General features: G+C 49.1%; 1 protein-coding gene across 10 annotated transcripts in view; it reads right to left on the reverse strand.

Moving 5' to 3' along the window:
* Nucleotides 1-20,509, reverse strand: part of SIPA1L3 (signal induced proliferation associated 1 like 3) — a 243,923-nt gene that overhangs the window by 89,549 nt on the left and 133,865 nt on the right. For all 10 annotated transcript variants that reach the window (XM_045846575.1, XM_045846581.1, XM_045846573.1 and 7 more), the window contains 2 exons: nucleotides 7,550-9,358; nucleotides 2,436-2,566 (listed from right to left, as the gene is read on the reverse strand). In XM_045846575.1, the coding sequence (XP_045702531.1) occupies nucleotides 2,436-2,566; nucleotides 7,550-9,059 (1,641 nt within the window). In that variant the 5' untranslated portion in view covers nucleotides 9,060-9,358. The remainder of the gene's footprint in view (nucleotides 1-2,435; nucleotides 2,567-7,549; nucleotides 9,359-20,509) is intronic.

Consider the following 20,509-nt stretch of genomic DNA (forward strand, 5'->3'; position numbering starts at 1 on the left):
AAGCCCTGACCCGAGGCCCTGAGCCTTGGTGCCCCTCCCTGGGGCAGACTGGAGGCTAGTTCTGTGGGTGTAGGGGGTGGGAAGTGGACAAAAGCAGGTACACATTCTCAGAATGTGCAATGAAGTCTGATATTTTAAAAATTCATTCTTCATATTCTATTTTCATTAACAACAGTAACAACATAAAAATACTGGCACTAAGTAGAGTTTGCAACTCACGAACGGGCCTGGTATACAGGCTGGGCTGGTACTGAAATCCCAGAGGCAGCCGAGCTGTGGCTGGAGTACAGGCCCGCACCTCACCCTGCCACTTACTGGAAGGTGCTTTGGGCAAGTCCCTGAACTCTCTATGCCTGTTTCCTCATCTGTACATGGATAACAACAGTGCCCTCCCACAGAATTGCCATGACATTTAACTGAGTGAACATACATAGAGGGGAACAGACAATGCCCAACACACAGTGTCACAGTATCTGATATGATAGCAATTATAGTAAGTATTATTAATATTTGGCTGTCATTGTCATTTCACCCAGCTGTTCCCTGTGTGTCATACAATGGTCTGATACAGTGTGAGCTGCCAGCTCACATTCTGCCCAGTGCTCATCCAGCCTCCCCTCGGCTGCCACAAAGCTTCTGTGTCATCACAATGCCCCTCAGTGGGAAGGTCTTGGTGAGGGGCTGGGTCCTTGGTGCAGCATCTGCCAGTGTGGATGGGGTCCAGGCTTTCTGGTCCCACACACTGTGTCTGGGCAAAGGCCAGGCCCAAGGAGCAATGTAGGGCTGAGAGAGACCCATTTTGGGGAACCTTCCTAGCTGATAAATGCCCCTTTTCTGGAAAGGTCTTTTGGAAAGCTGCATCATTTCTGCTGGCCTGGCTCCCCTTTTTGCAGAGGAACCACCTCACTGAGTCCTCCAGGGGGCACTGATGGAAATGTCAATCACAGTGCCCTGCTCCCTAGACTCTGGGTGGAACCGCATCTTAGATCTGGCCCGTTTCCTCTACCATCCCTGATGACCATGGCTGGCCCAGGGCATGGACTTGTGATCCAAGCAGAGCCAATCAGAGGCCTTCCCAGAGATTCGGCAGGTAAGGGTGCCTTCCCTGTGGAAACAGGTACAAAGATGTAGAAGACTTGAGTGGCCAGTCTCCATTTTCCCATGACATGGAGTTTGTTGGTGGCACAAGAGAACAACATTCACAATGTAAAAAGCAGCTGAGCTGAACGGAGAGATGAGGAGGCAGAGTCCCCCACTGACAACAGTGGAGTGCCTGGGACAGGCCATGCCAGAAGCTAGCCCTACCCCTGGACTTGCAGATACATGAACCAATGAACTCTCTTACTTAAAAAGTAAGTGAAGTTAGTAAAGTGAAGTAGGCTTAAAAAGTTAGTAGGTTTCTGTTACTCATAACTTTAGAACCTAACCAAGCAGGGTGCTCCCATAGGCCTTGTTCTCCGGCCACAGCAGCCATGGAATCCAGTGCTTAGATCTCTGACAAGCCAGGACAATGGGCTGCTCTATTCAGGATGAAGAGATGCACTGGAGTGTTTTGAACCATGGGAGTCAGCAGCAGTCCTGGGCTGTGATTTCCCAACTCCTGCCCTGTCCACTCTGCAGGACACCTCATGGTCCTGAAAGAATCCTCTGTGTCTCCCCCTTTATTTCTTATGTTAACCAGAGTCCATCTCTTTTTGCAAATAGAAGAATCCTGGGCTCTGCAGTGAGATGCAGCAGATTCCAGTCCTGGCCTAGCCACTCATTCACTGATCTTAGACATGTTTAATTTCTGAGTCTTATTTTTCTCTTCTGTAAAATGGTGAGACTGCGCTGGCTGTTGTGGCTCAGTGGATTGAGTGCTGGCCTGCGAACCAAAGGGGTGCTGGTTCAATTCCCAATTAGGCCACATGCCTGGGTTGCAGGCCAGGTTCCCAGTAGGGGGTGTGGAAGAGGCACCCACACATTGATCCTTCTAGCTCTCTTTTTCCCTCCCTCCCCCTTTGTCTAAAAATAAATAAATAGCCCTGGCTGGCGCAGCTCAGTGGATGGAGCGCGGGCTGGGAACCAAAGTGTCCCAGGTTCGATTCCCAGCCAGGGTACATGCCTGGGTTGCAGGCCATAACCCCCAACAACCGCACATTGATGTTTCTCTCTCTCTCTCTCTCTCTCTCTCTCTCTCTCTCTCTCTCTCTCCCCCTCCCTTCCCTCTCTAAAAATAAATAAATAAAATTAAAAAAAAAATAAAAATAAAAATAAAAATAAATAAATAAAATCTTTTTAAAAAATGGTGAGACTGAGAGGATTCGTGCCCGTGAAGCTGTTGGAAGGATTACATGAGATGAAGCAGGTGAAGTTCCTGCCCACAGAACCTAGCATGAAGAATGCATAGGTGTCAGCTATTATTTACGTAACAGTATCACAGTGATGAGACCTACCTCATGGGTCCGGAAGATGATCCTGTACTGGTATTGAGGCCCATGGTCCTTGTGGTCCTCCAGCTTTTCCCGCTTGATGCTCACGGCCACTGGCCCCAGCTTCTCATCCACACCAAAGTAACTGGCATGCTCTGTGAGGGAAGAATAGGTGAGTTCAGAGTCGGCTCTCTGGTGATGTCTCGAGGCAGGCCTGCCGAGGGGACCCGCTGGTCAGGGCAGGCTCTCAGGCCCAGTCATGGCCACATTCAGTGGAGAGAACTTATTACACCACACCTGCTAAATCACACAACTTTTCTGAGCCTCAACGCTCTCATCTGAGAAATGGGGGCCCTACCATTACCCACAATTCATACAGCTGATGGGAGGGTGAAATGGAGCTACAAATATAAAACGCTCAACGTGGTACACGACATGTAAGAAACGCAAAGCCCTTACTACCCTATATTTGCAAATGTTCATCAGCTTAGCTGCAAATTAGCTCTCATGAAATGGCTAAGATTCTAGATGTTGTTAAGATTCCAGCTAAAGAGCCTCCTGGCCAGCTGAAGTCCCAACTCTGGCAATGTTCGATGTGTGGCCCACAGCATTCGATAGGCTTCTCACCAGTAAAATGGGGTCAGTAAGGATGCACCCACTTCTCAATATGGTTGTGAGGATTAAACAAGTTAGAAAGTACTACACACTCACTGCCATCCCCAGGGCATGATGTTTGCTATAGAAAAGGGACCATGACTGAAATCCCTAAGCATCGCCTTTGTCTGGTCACATTTCTACAGACCATTACTCTTTTTTCTTCCTTGTGTTGACAGAGCCCTTAACGAGTCCTAGGAGGAAGTCTCCTGCTCTCTCCCAGAAATGACAGCTGACCCTGCCTTTCTCTAAAACATGCGGCTGCTTTATAGTCCTTCCAGGAAAACCGTTCTTCCTGATATGTAACCCAAGTATCTCCTGCTTGTGGTGGACACCCCCCAGCAGTCTGACTTGACCCAGGTCCACGATGTCAGCACCCACCCACTGCCAGAAACTCCTTCCCACCCTAGTGCTCTGATGTTGAGCCAACAGTGTCTATTCTCATGAGATGCTCTTGGTAAATCAAAGGCTTATCTAAGTCCCAAATAATGTGTGTTAATTAATGACCCGCATCAGATAGCACATGCACTGGATTATTTCCCCAACTGGTCAGAGAACAGAATACTATATTCCACAGATATCAGTTCATTCCTGAAGCGGTTGCTGTGTTTGTTTGTTTTTTAAAGATTTTATTTATTTATTTTTAGAGAGGGAAGGGAGAGAGAAAGAGAGAGAGAAAGAGAGAGAGAAACATCAATGTGTGGTTGCTGGGGGCCGTGGCCTGCAACCTAGGCATGTGCCCTGACTGGGAATTGAACCTGTGATGCCTGGTTTGCAGCCCGTGCTCAATCCACTGAGCTACGCCAGCCAGGGCATGTGTTTGTTTTTTTTAAATCCACCAATGCATACTCAGTACTTCCCAGTCCTGGTGTACAGTGGGCATTCAATAACCAATGATCAAATGATTAATTAATGAGGTTCCAGGGCTATACAGAAATAATTTTTTAAAGACAACTGCTTTTTAAAACAGTTCCATCACCCTGGTTGGTGTGGCTAAGTGGATTGAGTACCAGCCTGTGAACCAAAGGGTCGCTGGTTTGATTCCCAGTCAGGGCACACACACCTGGGTTGCTGGCCAGGTCCCCAGTTGGGGGTGTGCAAGAGGCAACCAATTGTACACACCAACGTTTCTCTCCTTTTTCTCCCTCTCTTCTCCTCTCAAAGAATAAATAAATAAAATCTAAAAAAAGTTCCATGGCAGTGCTTACTACCAGCCTGATGAAGAACCATGTTTTAATGTACAATCTTACCTGATCCTCACCACAGTCCTTTCACATAGTATTTCTGTGTGTGAGTTGAAAAGAATGTATTCTTGCCCTGGCCAGTGTGGCTCATTTGGTTGGAGTGCCATCCCGTAAACCAGAAGTCTGTGGGCCTGATTCCTGACCAGGGCACATGCCTAGGTGGCAGGTTTGCTCCCCTGTCAGGACATGTACAAAAGCCAACCCATCAAATGTTTCCCTTCCCCTCTCTCTTCCTCCCTTCCCCCATCTCTAAAATCAATAAACATGTCCTAGGGTGAGAATACAAAAAAGAAAAGAATGCATTCTCTGTTGGATAGGCACCAAATTATTATGTATAACTGTATACATAATACATGTAATATGTATACAAAATTAATACATATTAATCTCAAAACCCAGTTCTGATGGTTTTAAAAATTATTTATTTTGAATTTTTTAGAGAGAGGGGAAGAAAGGGAGAGAAAGGGAGAGAAAGATCGATGTGAGAGAAAAACATTATTTGCTTATCTCCTGCAAGACCTGCAACCTAGGCATGTGCCTTGACCAACAATCAAACCTGCAACCTTTTTGTTTGCAGGATGACGCTCCAACCAACTGCGCCACAGGCTGAGGCCTGATGGGTTATTGAAATCCACTTTCATCTGATTTTTTGGCTACTAGATCCATCAATTTCAACAAGAGGCCCTGTCAGCTTCTCCCACTGACTGTGGATTTCTTCACTTCTCTCTATAACCGGATCAGTTTTAATTCACACACCCCTAAACCAGGTTGCCAAGTACAAAGGTTTACAACTATTAAACATTTCTTGCTGAATGTTTGAATACCAGCACGAGGTGGCCTTTCAGTTCCTCCAAGAGATGCTTTTAGCCTTGAAATCCATTTTGTGTGGTAATGATGCTGCCTTGCCTGCTTTCTTTTGGTTAGCAACTGCCCGAAACTTCTTTCATCCCTTTATTTTCAACTTCTGTGTTGTTTTGTTCCTGTGCATATGATAATACTACAATCACGTTCAGGAGACAGAGTCCAGGGCGCGAAATGTGTCGCATGGCTAGTAAGCTACGGAACGAACAAACCTGCAAACCTGGGGCTGCCTGACTGCGGAGCCGGAGCCCCCGAGACTAACTCGGAGCCCCGGGGGACTACCTAGTTGATACACGTTACACCTGACTAGGACACTGCTTTAAAAATCTTTTAAACTACTTGCTGTGGAATATTAGCTGCCTATCCATTTTTCCCTTATTCCTTTTTAAGAAAACCCTCTAATCTTGGGGGAAGGAAAGACAGAGTTGTGCACAGCTAAAAACCCTCTATTTTTGCAGCTTGCCTTGCAGACAGAAGTAGCCAATAAGCATGAACAGTTGGACGGGGCTTCTGAGAAAACCGTTTAAAGAAGACTGACTTGACAGGTGGTCTATCTTTTTGCCTTTACACTGTCCTCTTTTTCTCTGCCTGGAAACACAGATGAAATGGCTGGAGGTCCGGCAACCATCCGGGACCGGGAGACCACCTGAGGGCTGGAGGCCATGCACTAGGGCTGGCATTCCATTGATGCTGAGGAGTAACAATACCAGCCCTGGGCTGCTGCCCTTTGAACTTCATGAGAGAAATAAACTATGTTGTATAAGCCTGTTACTGGTAGTTGTAAGCAATTCCGAATTAATACAGCTGCCGGGATTCAAAAATTATAAGAATCCACATTTTTAAAAAATCTGAATTCTAGCCCCGACTGGTGTGGCTCCATGGGTTGGGCGTCATCCCACAAAGGGAAAAATCGTGATTTGATTCCCAGTCAGGGCACATGCCTGGGTTTTGGGTTCAGTCCCCAGTCAGAGGGCAAGTCAGAGGTAACTGGTTTCTGACATCAGTGTTTTTCTCTTTCTCCCTCCCTTCCCCCCTCTCTAAAATACATACATACATACATAAAATAAAATCTTTTTTAAAATTCTGAATTTCAGGAGAATGTTGAAAAAAATCAGAAAGGCTGGCAACTCTGGGTTTGTCCGCCTTCCCTGCATGACGATGACGAGTGGGAGCTCGCGGGAGCGGCCCTTGGCTCAGTTCCAGCCCCGTGTCCTGCACTTCTGCACGTGTCCTGCCTGGGCTGGGGTCTCTGCACTGTGCTATGCTGCCTCCTGGGCTTGCCCCACTAGCACCAATGAACCTAATGATGTACGAAGCCTGCCTCTCCCTGGCGTTAACGCCTTCCAAACATCAACAACTCCACCTTCGCAGGGGATCCAGAACCTGCCGGCTTCTTCCCCACCTCCATCCTACACACATCCATCATCATCTCCTCATCATCTCCTCCTTGGAGTCTGTGAACACTCACGTCAGATGGGGCCCCTTTTCTGCTCAGAACCCTCCTGCCATTCCATCTCACTCCGGGTAAAAGTAAGAGCCCTCACCACGGACCACAAAGCCCCACATGATCTGCCCCCATCACCTCTTCGCTTTGCTCCTTCTCTTCTCCCCCAGTCTCCCATCTCAGCAACAACAGCCTCCTTCCTATTCTTGTGGTGTCCCAGAGCTACTGTGCTTGCTACTCCCTGTAACGGAAACACACTGTCCCCAGTCTCCACATGGCTCCCTCCCCATCTCCTTCAGCTCAGCACTCAAATGGCACGTATGAGGAGGTCCTCCTTGACCACGTCCTACTGAAACTGCGGCCTCCCACCCTGACACTCTTCTATGCTTTACTTTTCTCCGTAGCACTTACGACCCTGACAGCTTATGTATTTTATGTATTTATCTAGTTTTACTGTTTGCCTTATACCCCTAAAACATTAAGTGCTAGGAGGACAAGGTTTTTATGTTTAACTAGCCAACACTGTATCCCCAGGTTCTAGAGAGTGCCTGATGCCAGGGTGTCCAACTCATTTTCATTGGGGGCCACATCAGCCTCGAGGTTGCCTTCCAAGGGCCGAATGTGATTTCAGGACTGTATAAATGTAACTACCCCTTAACTAGGGGCAAGGAGCTTGGCATTGCCACTGGGTAGAAACAAGGTGCCTGGCCGGATAAAACCAGGCTGGATTCGGCCCACAGGCCTTATGTTTGTCACTTGTGGCCTAACACATAGGTGAATAAGGCACAGCTCAAGGTTTGGGAGTGTCAGCCACATGCCCTGAGGCTCATCGCATCCTTACAGCCCCACTCTGAGGCAGGTCCCAGCACACAGTGAATGACTGAGCAGGGGGAGCCTCGGAGATCAGTTATGGCCCACCCGCCTGTCCCAGTCACCTTTGCCCATGAAGTAGTCCTGGTAATAGCGGGCGCCCAGGTCCACGTGCTCGATGCTGTACTGCCGAGGGCGACTCTGAGTCCTCTGCTGCTCCTTGGGCACCTCCAGCACCGAGATGCTGGCATTGGTGCGGTAGGTGCTGAGGGCGGGCTCAGCCAGGCGGCACTCGCTCCCGCCTGGGGAACCAGCAGAGGCCCGGGAGAAGCTCACGTTGCGCTCATATTCACCCCCGATCTCGTTGCGGAAGTGCGGGCAGCTGAGCAGTAAGTCATTGCTGTTGTCGTCACCCAGGTCCTGCTCCAGGTTCTCCTTGCAGTTCAAGTCTTCTGTGCTGGTGAAGGCTGTGTCTAGGCCCCCAAGGCCATTAGCTCGAGACGCTGTGAGGGATGATGCCATGGCTGAGGCGGCTGAAGCCCCTGTTGTGGTGTTCCGCCTCTGGGTCGTGGACACCCTGTTGGCGGCTGCCTCGTGGAGGTCAAACAGCATGCTCTGCACATCAAAATGGGCAAAGCTCTTCTGGCAGACCCATGGTCTGCTGGCCTCCTGAGGGCTCCGCCCCTCCTCTGTCTCCCCTGGGGACCGGCCCACGTCGCCTTCTGGCTTATTGCTCCTCAGCTTCCGAAAGATGGATGAGTCCACTGCATCCCCACTGCCCAGGCCCCGCACGGGCTTCTTGCGGGCCCTCTCCTTCTCCTTCCCGGGCTGCAGTGGGAGAAGGTGGTCCCTGGTGGGCTGCCCGCTGCGGGGGTCCCCTTTGGCTCCGGTGCCACCCCCTGTAAGGTGTAGGCTGGGATCTGCCTGGAGGAGCTCGGTGAGGTTCTGGGAGCCTCGGGCCTCTGGCTGCTCGCTGCGGAACTCATTGAGAATGTCGAAGAAGCTCTGCTCAGGCACGCCCTGCACATCGATGGACGATGTGCTCCCGTACTCTCGGAAGAGGGGCAGGGCCCCCGTGAGCCGGCCCCCCCGTGCCTCCCCCACGTCCTCCACGTCGCACTCGCTGAGGGTGATCTCACTGCTGCTGCGGTGCCGCAGGGGAAGGAAGGCCCTGCCAGGGGACCGGGGCCACCCGTCCTGGAATTCCACATCTTTGGACTTTCTCCTGGAGAGTCGGTGGAAGGCTTTGGACCCCGAGGAAGCCAGAGTGCTGGCAGGGGGCTGTCCATTCTGTATGCTCCGCATGGAATGGGCCCCCTTTGTGGCCTTTGTGCCATCTGTGTCCTGCGAGGGGCTTGGGTTGCTCTGTTCTCTCAGGGCCTCTCTCTTGGGCGGCCAGTCAGCCACCCTTGCACGCACGCCCATCTTGGGTACTGCAGGAGTGGTGGGACTGGGGCGGGTGGTGGCGGTGGCTGGGCTCTCACCAATAGCCTGGGGCATGCCGCCGTTCTGGACCCAGAATCCCATGGGAGCATAGTCCCCCGTGTGTGGCCCAGGGAGGACTTCAGCTCCCCTGGCCCCACAGCTGGCTGCCAGGTCCACACTATCACTGGGAATGGGACGATAGGTGGTCATAGTCCACAGGCACTGGAGTGCTACTGGCCCCTGGAAGCTGTGGAGTAACTTTATGGGGTCCCCTGGCCCTCAGCCATTGTTTAGGGCTGCCAGTCCCAGGATGAAGGATGCTGGCTCCTGAAGCCTGACGGGAAGGTTGTGAGTCTGTGGAGTCCAATTCTCCACCATCGCTGTGGAAAACCGGGCCAGGACAACCTCGGGAGGCAGGTGTTGTCCTGGGGGCTCCAGCCTGGGTGCCTCAGCAGGGCAGCGCAAACAGCAGGCGGTGGCGAGGGCCGGCAGGCTGCACGGGTGCCATGCTGAAAAGGGAGAAAAGGCAAAGGTGAGATGTGAGGTTACTGCTCCCAGAGAGTGACTTTTCTTTGACACCTTCATTCAAAAACCTTTTTATTATGGGAATTTCTGAAGATACCCCAAAGCAGAGAGAAGAGCCCGAAGAGCTACCCGACCAGCCTCGACAGCCGTTTACCACAGTGGTCTCCCCTGAGCTGAGAGATGCGCTTCAAGACCATGAGTGCAACCCTGTATGTATCATGCTTTTTCCTATACATATATACCTATGACAAGGTTTAACTTATAAATTACACACAGAGATTAGCAACAATGAAGTTATAATAAAAACAAAACAACTGTAACAATATGCTGTAATAAAAGCTATGCCCTCTCTCAAAAGATCTCACTTTACTGCTCTCCCCCTTCTTGTGATGATGTGAGATGATATGATGCTATGTACTGAGAGTGGTGCACAATTTAACATTTATGAAGAGTTTGCTTCTGGGATTTTCCATTTAATATTTTTGGACCCTGGCTGACAATGGGTAACTGAAACCTCGAATAAGGGGGAACTACTGTATTTGTCATTTATCTCTCCACCCACTCTACACTTTTTTGATGGAAAGAATATTTTAGAATCCCAGAAAGCAGATGATGCCACCCATATAAATACTTTAGCTTATATCTCTAGTAGATAAGGCTTTTAAAAATATAACCACGACACCTTTATCACATCCATCTAGGTTAACAAGTATTCTCTAACACCACGTAATACCTGTGCCTGCACTGCATTTCCCTCACTGTCTCAAAGGTGTTTTTGAGGCTGGTTTGTTCAAACCAAGATCCAAACAAGATTTATACTCCACTTTGGCAGATATACTTCTTAAGTCTCTTGTACTTTAAGTCCACCTCCCCTTTATTTGATGTAATTGATTCTTTAAAAAGACTTTATTTTATTTTTTAAAGATTTTCTTTCTTTATTTTTAGACAGAGGGGAAGGGAGGGAGAAAGAGAGGGAGAGAAACATCAATGTGTGGTTGCCTCTCACACAGGCCCCACTGGGGACCTGGCCTGCAACCCAGGCATGTGCCCCAACTGGGAATTGAATTGACGACCCTTTAGTTCACAGGTTGGCACTCAATCTACTGAGCCACACTAGCCAGGGTATTTGATGCTATTTATTTGCGGGGGTCACTTGTTCCACGGCATTTCCCGCTTTCAGAATCTGACTGAGTTTTCCCTCGTGGAGTCACTGAACACGTCCTCTGCCCTCTGTGAGTCTTGTCTACTGGTGGGCACACACAGAGGCTGGACTGTTGTCAGCTTGTTCTGCATCTACCAGACCAGCCACCCGACCAGGAAGGGAGTCAAAATGACAGATGAGTCACCACGAGCTCTGGTGGATCTGGGGGAGGGAATGTTCCAGGAAACCTGCACAATTAATAGATACTATAAGCTGGTAAATCAGCTCCCATCACTTCTTTCTAAGATCTCCTCAGTGGCTCCTGTGCTACAATAAAATCCAAACTCCTTCTGCTGGCCCACAGGCCCCACAGGGTCTGGCCCCTGCAGTCCCCCTGATGCCTCTCACCACCCCCAACCCAGATCCTATCACAGTGGCCTTCTTTCCTGTCCTTCTCACATAGCAAACCTCATCTAGGATATCTGGGTGTCCTTGGTTTTTCACCAGGCTGGTTCTCTCCCGTGGTGTCAGCTCTTTAATGAAGCTTCCCAAACCACCCTATGTAGACAGAGAAGCCTGGTCTCCTCAAAGCCTTTCTGTCACCCTTTCTGCTTTCTTTTTTCACCAACGGATATGATTTTGATCATTGTCCATTTACTGACTCTCTTCACCCCTACACTGTCAGCTCCAGAAAGGCAGGGTGTCTGTGTGGTTCACTCATGTATCCCAGGCCCGGGAAGAGTGTCCAGGACTATTCACTATTTATTGTATGAATGAGTGAACAGATAGCTTCTAACTTGAAGTAAGTGCACCCTGACTTGCAGACCTCTGGGGAAGGGAGGGCCTGCTTCTGCATTGCAACCTGAAGTTCTCTGCAGGATCATCTTGGTTTCTACCTTGAACTTCTGGGAGAGGAAACTCTCTGCTGGGGAGGAAGGAGAAAGTCATGACCTGTGGCAGAACCTGTTGGTCGTCCCAGAAGCCACATCCATCCTCCTGCCAACAGAACGGTTCTGCTCAGAGCAGCAGAGTGCTGGGCTGGGCTGGGCATCTGTCTCAAGGTGCTCAGTGACTTTTCCTTCCCTTGGAATGTGGAGCCAGACATGGCCATTGTGGTCAATGAGTGTTGGTGCTCTCCAAGTGAGGAGGTGAAAGGCCTCCTGTTTTGAGTGGGTGTGCATGTGTGTAAATGTGTAGGGCACACTTTCTAGTCCATGCCCAGAGGTATGGAGTGACCTGACAGAAAGAGACCAAGGGAAAAGCATGAACAGATTCATGGAGCAAAACGGTGGGGTGAGCCTATTTCCTCTGAGAAAGTGAGAGCCAGGTGAGGGGAGCACGCCCTGCTTCCTGGTTCCCACGGGGCACTCGGGTAGGCACTGCGGGGAGGCATGCAGGGGATGGCGCGCAGGACAGGGGAGGGAAGCGGAAAGCTCTGGGGCCGGGTGGGTTAGGAGACAGGAGCGAGGCCAGGTGAAGCTGCCGTGACATGGACAGCAGAGGCATCTTCTAAGGAGGCAGGTGGGCCTCCTGAGCTCTAGCAACTGAGTCTTACAGGATGTATTAGAGGCCAGATCTTCAGAACTTTCAAGAGAAACCAGATATCTAAAATTGTATGCAGTATCTCCCAATATGAAAAACCAACCCATCAGCAACAATAACAAATGAACATGTAGAAAATCTTCTAAAAGGATTTTCAAGAAATTGCTAGTAATGGTTTCTGACAGGGGGCTGGGTGTCACCACCCACTTCCTTCCCCCTCCCCTGCTTCGTTTTTCTCCTTAGTACTTATGAACACACCCAGTTGTTCCTCTTACTATTCCTGGCTCCCCTCCCATGAGACAGGTTTGGAGGAGGGATCAGTTGTGAAAGAAGAGGAGGGAAGGAGCTTTACTTTTCACTGTATACCACTAGCTACCTTTTGCCAATTTGCATGTATTTGCATGCATTTCTAGCCATTAACTAAATACTTCTTAAGAACATTACCAACAAAAGCCACAATGAGGGTCAACAAAATAAGTATGTGGGCCGGGTCTGGGCAGGGACTGCTGGTCTTAGACCTGCGGGGCTTCTGACGTCTGCCAGAGAGGAGGGCCTGAGGTCAGCCCCACACTCAGCTGGGGGTGGGGTCCTGGGTTGTCTGGGCCAGCCGCGGGCACTGCTTGCACTTAGCAGGGAAGCCTCACCCGTGGGTCAGCCTGGCAGAGCGCAGAGGATTAGTCCTTTGAGGCCACATATGGGCCAGTTGGGGGGAGAACCAGTGGCCCAGATGTGACCCTGAGTTGTTTACATTAAGCACCTCCTGACAGATGGGCTTTGCTGACAGCATTTTATTTCCAGCTCAGTAGGAAACCCTCAATCCATTTTGCTCCCTTCTGTGAACACACACAGATGTTCCTGAGGCCCTGGTCTCTCTTCACACAAATCCCTTCCCTGAGCAGGTGCAGCCAAGTCTCCCTCTGATGCTCTGAGGCTGAGTGACACCCACAGCCGCTCTAGGATTCAGGGACTGGTGCGCACTTGGACTTGCCCAGCTGTCTGCTGTTGAGCTTCCCCTTCCTGAAAGCACTCTGATCTTCCTGATGAGGAACCCCTATGGTGAGCCAGACAGCCTTGGTTACGATGCTGGTGTGCCGTGGTCTGGTTGCTGAAACCGTGACTCAGTTTTGATCTGTAAATGCAGAGAATATCGCCTACCTCACAGTCGGTGCTGCTATTACCACTCCTTCATGTGTCTTTGCCAGAAGCTCTAACCCTCCCCCCCAGTGACAGCACAGCCAGGGGTAGGTGGACCTGGCTTTTCCTGTGGCATGACTTTTGCTGGGGGCCCCTGGGTCCCTCTCTCTAGTGTTTCTTGGCTCCTGCCTGTTTTCTGAGACCGCTCCTCCAGCCTCCTGTTAATTCTCTTAAGTCCAACATAGTCAAGTGCGCCATCTGAGGACCTTGACTAATACACTGTGCTGTGTGCAATGGAGGAAGCTTGAAACAGCAGCTGGGAAAAAAATGAGGACAAGACAGCGGCACAATGAGAGGCCTGTGGCAGTGGGAAAGAGTCGGGTGGGATGCATTTGGTTGCAGGTACGAGAATACCAGCCAACGGTGGTTCAGAAGATGAAAACATTTCATTTTCTCTCGTAACAGGGAGGCCAGACACGACGGCTCCGTGCCTGGTTCATGGATGACGTCAGGCGCACGCTCTCTCCGCCGCTGCCCCCTCAGTGTGCTGCTGGCTCGCATCACTGGCTGTGGTCTGAAGGCCGCAGCCATGCTTCTAACTGAACCAAGGGCAAGGGGGAAAGAAAGGGATAATGGAAGAGTGCTCTTACCTATCTGATCCAAACAAGGAGAATCTTTGCCGGAACATTCCCCCTACCTCAGCCAATTTTCTTTTTTGTCTTATTGGCCAGAATTGGTCACTTACAGTCACTCGAGTTGCCAGGGAAGCTGGGAAAGCCAGAGTCTGTGATCACACTGACTGCCTTTGTGCCAGTGGGGACTTTCCCCTGGAGAGGCCACAATGGCCTCCCAAAAAGGTAAGGGTCGGTCAGCATCTCTGTAAATGCTCCCAGACTGTTGCTTTTGAAGAAGCTGGGGAACTCTGAGATGACAGGACGCTCCCTCATCAGACCCCCAAAGCCTGGAGGCTGAAACAGCAGAAAAGAGACAAGGACCATGGCCTCAGTGTCTGGCTCTGAAGGGCCCTGCAGTGGGGCCATGCCTGCCAGAACCTCACAGGGCACAGCAGAAGTGGAACCACCAGCCCTCCAATGCTAGCTAGCCATTAGTGGTTTGTTTCCCCGCCCTCCACGACTCCTTTTCCTAACAGCCCAGATCTCCCTCTGTGAGCCTGCCCTCTCTGACTCCTATCCAATGGGCTACAAGAGGAGCTCCCTCTGGAGTTCAGGAACAAACCCCGTCACCTGATCAGAACCAGTGAGACCCAGTGACGTCTTTGCCAGGAATGCTGGGGCTGAGGACTGTGCTTTTTCCTCTTACCCTGATTCTGACAGAATGTGAGGATTAGAATCACTGCAGCCATCTTGTGACCACGTCTGTGAAAGGGGCCAAGAGTTAGAGATAATCTGGGGACATTAGTCAGCATTTGTCTCTGCATCAAACTGGACCTAAAGCCAGACCTATTCCACTTTCCACTATTGGGCATTTTAGTCCATAACAAAAACCCCATAAAATAACATCTGTCATGGTGACGATCCTTCTAGGTGGCCCAGGTCCTTTTCTAAGCATTTTATATTTGTTTTTTCTCTTAATTCTTACAACTCCACGAGGTAGATATCATCACCATCTTCATTTTACAAACAAGGAAACTGAGGAGTGAACAGGTGAAACAATGTACTCAAGGCCACATGGTTGTGAAGTGGCAGAATTGGGACAGACCCAAGTGCTTCCATTCCTGAAGTCAGGCAGTCCAGAGTTCAAGTACCAGCCCTCCTGATGGTCATGGGCAAAGTCCTGGACCTTTCTGATTCTCATTTTTCTCACTGGTGACACACAGTAAAATACCTCCAGATCCAACCACTCTGCTGAGTTCAAAGTCAGGTCTCCATCTACTTACTTGATATCACCATGTACGCATCTCACATGCACTGCAAACTCAACATTCCGACTGAACCCTTGATTGCTCCCCATCCACAAAACTCGTTCCCTTTCAGGATAGTCAGGATGGACTGAGCTATGCTGTAGTAACAAAGAATAGAGGTTAAGAGACATGGCTGAACCACGTAATGTCCCTTTAAAGCTCCTACTCAGCAATGACATGCCACTTCTGCTCACATTTCATTGTCCAAAACAAGTCATGCACCCAAGAATGATGTCCACAGGGTGGTACATCAGAATATTTGTCAGAACAGGAATGCAACTGGTGAACTGCTTCTTCTACATCTCAGTGAAAGGTATTTCTTTCCATCCAAAGGTTCAAAGTGGAAATGTCAATGTCCTCCTTCATGCTTCCTCTCTCACGCCATCTGTCCAATTTACCACCCCACGTCTTGCTGATTCTCCCAGCACCCATCCTGGTCTGAGCTACCCTGACTTCTCACTGGCTAACGACACCACAGCCTCCCTGGTGGCTCTGCTTTTGCACCTGCTCTCCTAAGAGCCCTTTTCCACACAGCAGGCAGAGCAATCTTAAGATAAATATCAAAATCCTCATCTCAGCCCTCAAGGCTCCCCTCTCCTCTTCCTCTTGCTCCTGGAGCCTAGGCTACAATGTCCTTCTGTCAGATTGCCTTATGTCTCTGCTGCCTCCAGGCCACTGCACATGCCATTCCTACTGCCCCCTCCCTCAACTAGGTAACTCTTTCTCAACTCAGGACAAATGCCACTTTCTCCACATGACTTTCCCTCTCACCAACCTTGCTCAGTCTCCACCCTGAGCGCTCAAAGGTCATCGGGTCCAGTCTCACAGAGCTGAGAGGTGTAGCAGCTAGGATTCAAGCCTCTCAGAGCACTCTGCTTTTCTCTTTGGGGTACCTGCATCAATATATGTGTGAAACTTACCACGTAATTAACTGTTTGTCACATGTAAGGTTGAACTATATGTGAGAGTCTTAATCACTGCCTACATCCCCAGAACAGATATGATGAGTAGAAAGCCATTAATAAATATCTGGTGAGTAAATGAATGTATGGACCAGGAAGCACTGGCTCAGTAGGGGCCTGTGACCTGAGGACAGGCTTGGTTGGTACTCAAGTGTATCTGCCTTTGGGAAGAATCTGCAAGAAATGCATGGGGAGAGGGAGAGGGAGAGGGAGTGGGCAGGCACGGCCTCTTCACAGGCCTCTGGACTGGGAAGGGGGCGGATATCTAGAGCCTCCCTCCCAGGCAGTCTTCTGTGTCCAGGTCTGCCCTGATCTGCTACAGGAGTTTCTCCTTCATGGAAATGCGATCCAGCCAGTGATGGAGGCTCCGCAGGACCTGAGATGTCTGGATAGCTCAGAGCTGTGTCTGAGGGCTACTCTCAGAGGCCCAAGGGGAATGATAACTCCTCTGGGCATGCACCTGGCAACTCAATTTTTGGACACATACAAGTCATTTCTTCATCCTATAAAAAGTAGTGCTTACAACTTATTCATACAACAAACACCTACCACATTCTTACAAATCACTCAGTTCAAACAACTCATTCAGTCAAGAAAGCACTAAAAACCTAGTCATTTAGTCAACATTTACCAGACATGTGTAACTCATTTATGCCATAAACACTGAATACTGAAAATCCACCCATTCATTCAGTAAATTTCTTAAGCACCTACGTACATGCTACGGTTGTAGGTGCTGAAGACACAGCTCGGAGCAGGACAGACCACACCCCTGCTCTCAGGAACTTCGCTGCAGTAGAAGGAAGACAGAAGTCAGTGAGCAAGGACAGAAAACAAAGTCATTGGGTTTATTCATCTATAGATGGGAGGTTGGGAAGGCCTGTGGGGTGTTGTCTGACCTGGGATCAGCAGGAAGACAGGGCAGCTGCCATGCACCAGGTGAGGTGTATTGATGAATGGGGCTGATAAGCAGGGGCAGGAAAGCTGGGAGTGGCCGGTGCACAAGGCCCTATGGAGTTATCCAAGGCAGTGGTTCTCTCCCCTCACTGTCCATTAGAGGCACAAGGGACCTTTGTAAAAATACAGGTGTTCACACTCCACCTCCAGAGAGCCTGAATCAGCTAGTCTTGGATGGGGCCCAGACCCAAGTGTCTCTTAAAAGCTCTGCAGCTGATTCTAACATGCAGCCAGGGCCGAGGGCAGAGGGGAGAAGAGAGCAAAGAGAGGAGGGCCTGACACCAAGCCAGAGTGCCTTCAAATTCGACAGGGACTGAACACACTAGGCAGAGCAGGCCCAGGCAGAGAGCCCAGCAAGCAGCTGTGGTGTAGGCCTGACTGGCAGGTGTGATCTGTTGGGGACCAGGCGACCTGCAGGGTTGAATGCTGCTGACAGGATCACGTACGATGACAACTGTTGGTCGGAAGGGCGCTGATGAACTACTGTAGGAGGTGCTTCATGGAACTGCTGCTCCACGTAGCCTTGTCCACACCCTCACCCCCATGCTGCTGGCCCACGCTGTCTTTCCTTCCACATCCCCATCAGAATCACGTATGTCCTTCCTTTGCTGTGCTCCCAGGGGTCTGCTTGCATTCTAGGAGTTAGCCCACTAGATTTTTAAGCCTCTGATGATCTCTTGTTCTCCTTAGACTTTAAACAGCATTAAGTCTCCAGTGGACTGAGGTCTATGACATGTTCTTGCTACATGTGCAGGGGAGAGGGTGTAACTGTGCAGAAACTTCACTTCTTCAATCTGACCTTTTCCTCTTCCTTCCTTTGGATTCAGAATGGCCTTGCCCAGCCTAGGAGCACCCTGACTCACCTCCCTCCCTCCCCCTTGCACTTCTACTCCCTTAATTATTAGTCAGGACAGTGAGGTTCTGATCAGCATCAAATAATCCTACAGACATAGCCTTGGGTCTATTGACCACACACACAGTTTTAATCAAACTAGGTCTCCAATGTGTTTTAACTGCAGGCCCAGACGAAGAGACACCAAGGCTGACATCAAGACCAGAAGCACTGATCAACTAGCCCCAAACCTAGCACTGACCCATCAGTGGAGACAATGACCCAAACTCCTTCAGTCACCATGACTAATAGTGTCCACCCCCATATAACTGATCCCCTGGAAGCCATTGGGAAGCCAGGTTTTTGAGCATTAACTCACCTATGATTCTGGGCATGGGCCACTTCCTAAAAATAAACCCTTACTTTCTTTGCTGCAAGCCCTTATTCATGTCTTACTGGGCTTTGTGCTTGCAGGCAAATCGATCCCTTTAGTCTGGTAACAAGGGGAGAGATAATATGGTGATGACAGAAATACACTATGACTTCTCCCAATATGAGAGACACAGGGTGACACACCTGGCATTAACGTGTGTTATTATAACCCTGTGAGTAGGGACTTCTAGCATGTCCACATTACAGATGAGACAAAAGGCCATGTGGCCGAGTCTCACACAGCTGGGAGGTATAGCAGCTGGCTCCTACATCTTCACTACTGCATTCTAAATAAAAGGCAGCTCAAAGACAAGTATGTCATGTAAGTACATGAATGATGCATGTATCTTCAAACTCAATCCATAAGGACAGAACTCTAGAAAGGCAGCAACAGCTCAGCAGATCTCAGATTAAGAATCTGTTTTCTCCCCCGATGACTTTCCTTACTTTCTTAGAAATCAGAGCATAACCGGGACCACTCTTAAGCTCCCCAAGGAAACAAGACAGATGGAACTCTGGCATCTCATTAAGGACTGCAGCAGGGACTCTACTCCATTGGATCTAAGAATAATGAGAGGGCCTTGACAGTGGCTGCGTGTTACTATGATATGTTTTATACTCTCAATGATGGGGGAACTCAAGACACCATGGGTTAAAGATTTTAGCTTTAGTCATAGTTGACAGGTTTAAGTGATTACTGTATTTTGTTGTGTATAATGCATACTTTTTTTGCCCAAAATTTTCAGGGAAAAATAAGGATGTGCATTATACATGAGTATAATGATCACATACCATGGGCATAATAATCCTGTGAATAATGTGTACAAAAACGTGGGTGTGCATTATACACAGTAAAGTGTGGTAATGCATGTGGAAAGCTGTTATTCCAGGAACTGCAACGTATGACCTACATGACTGCAGGGGGTCGACAAGCAATTCAACCTTTGTGTCCCAGGGAGTCTGCCAGCAATGGAGATGGTACCTGAGCCTAGAAGAAACACAAACCCACCCACCCATGAATCAGCACCAGAAGGGCCCAACTTGCTTGTGGGTAGCGGAGGAAGTGATTGAAAGCCAGGTGAGGGCTGAGCAAGTGGCACCGTTCCCACTCAGACCCCTTCCCCAAATACAGTGCCACAATGTAGCACTGCAGGTTGCCCTGCCCTGGTGAATACCTAAGGCTCCGCCTCTTACTATGTAGCAGGTATGCTGAGACAAAAAAATATGGCCCAAATGGAAGAACAGATCAAAAATCTCCAGAAAAAAAATACAACTAAGTGATGAAGAGATAGCCAACCTATCAGATACACAGCTCAAAACACTGGTAATCAAGATGCTCACAGAACTGGTTGAATTTGGTAGCAAATTAGATGAAAAAAAATGAAGGCTATGCTAAGTGAAATAAAGGAAAATGTACAGGGAACCAACAGTGATGGGAAGGAAACTGGGACTCAAATCAAAGGTATGGACCAGAAGGAAGAAAGAAACATCCAACCAGAAAAGAATGAAGAAACAAGAATTCAAAAACATGAGGAGAGGCTTAGGAACCTCCAGGACATCTTTAAACATTCCAACATCTGAATCATAGGGGTGCCAGAAGGAGAATAGGAAGAGCAAGAAATTGAAAACTTATTTGAAAATATAGTGAAGGAGAACTTCTCCAATCTGGCAAAGGAAATAAGACTTCCAGGAAGTCCAGGAAGCTCAGAGACTCCCAAAGAAGTTGGACCCAAGGAGGAACACACCAAGGTACATCATATAGAGATAAGGAGACAGTTACCTACCAAGGAGTGCCCATAAGACTATTAGTTGATTTCTCAAAAAGAGACCTGACAGGCAAGAAGGGGCTGGAAAGAAGTATTTGAAGTCATGAAAGGCAAGGACCTACATCCGATATTACTCTATCTAGCAAAGCTATCATTTAGAATGGAAGGGCAGATAAAGTGCTTCCCAGTTAAGGTCAAGTTAAAGGAGTTCATCATCACCAAGCTCTTACTTTATGAAATGTTAAAGGGACTTATCTAAGAACTAGAAGATCAAAAACTATAAACAGTAAAATGATAACTCACAACTATCAACAACTGAACCTAAAAAAACAAAAACAAAAACTAAGCAAACCACTAGAACAGGAACAGAATCACAGAAATGGAGATCACATAGGGGGTTATCAGCGGGTAGATGGAAAGGGGAATGGGGGAAAAGGCGCAGGGAATA

This window comes from Phyllostomus hastatus, unplaced genomic scaffold (genome assembly GCF_019186645.2).
Source record: "Phyllostomus hastatus isolate PE091 unplaced genomic scaffold, TTU_PhHast_1.1 phas_contig_5, whole genome shotgun sequence".
In the NCBI taxonomy this organism is placed as follows: Eukaryota; Metazoa; Chordata; class Mammalia; order Chiroptera; family Phyllostomidae; genus Phyllostomus; species Phyllostomus hastatus.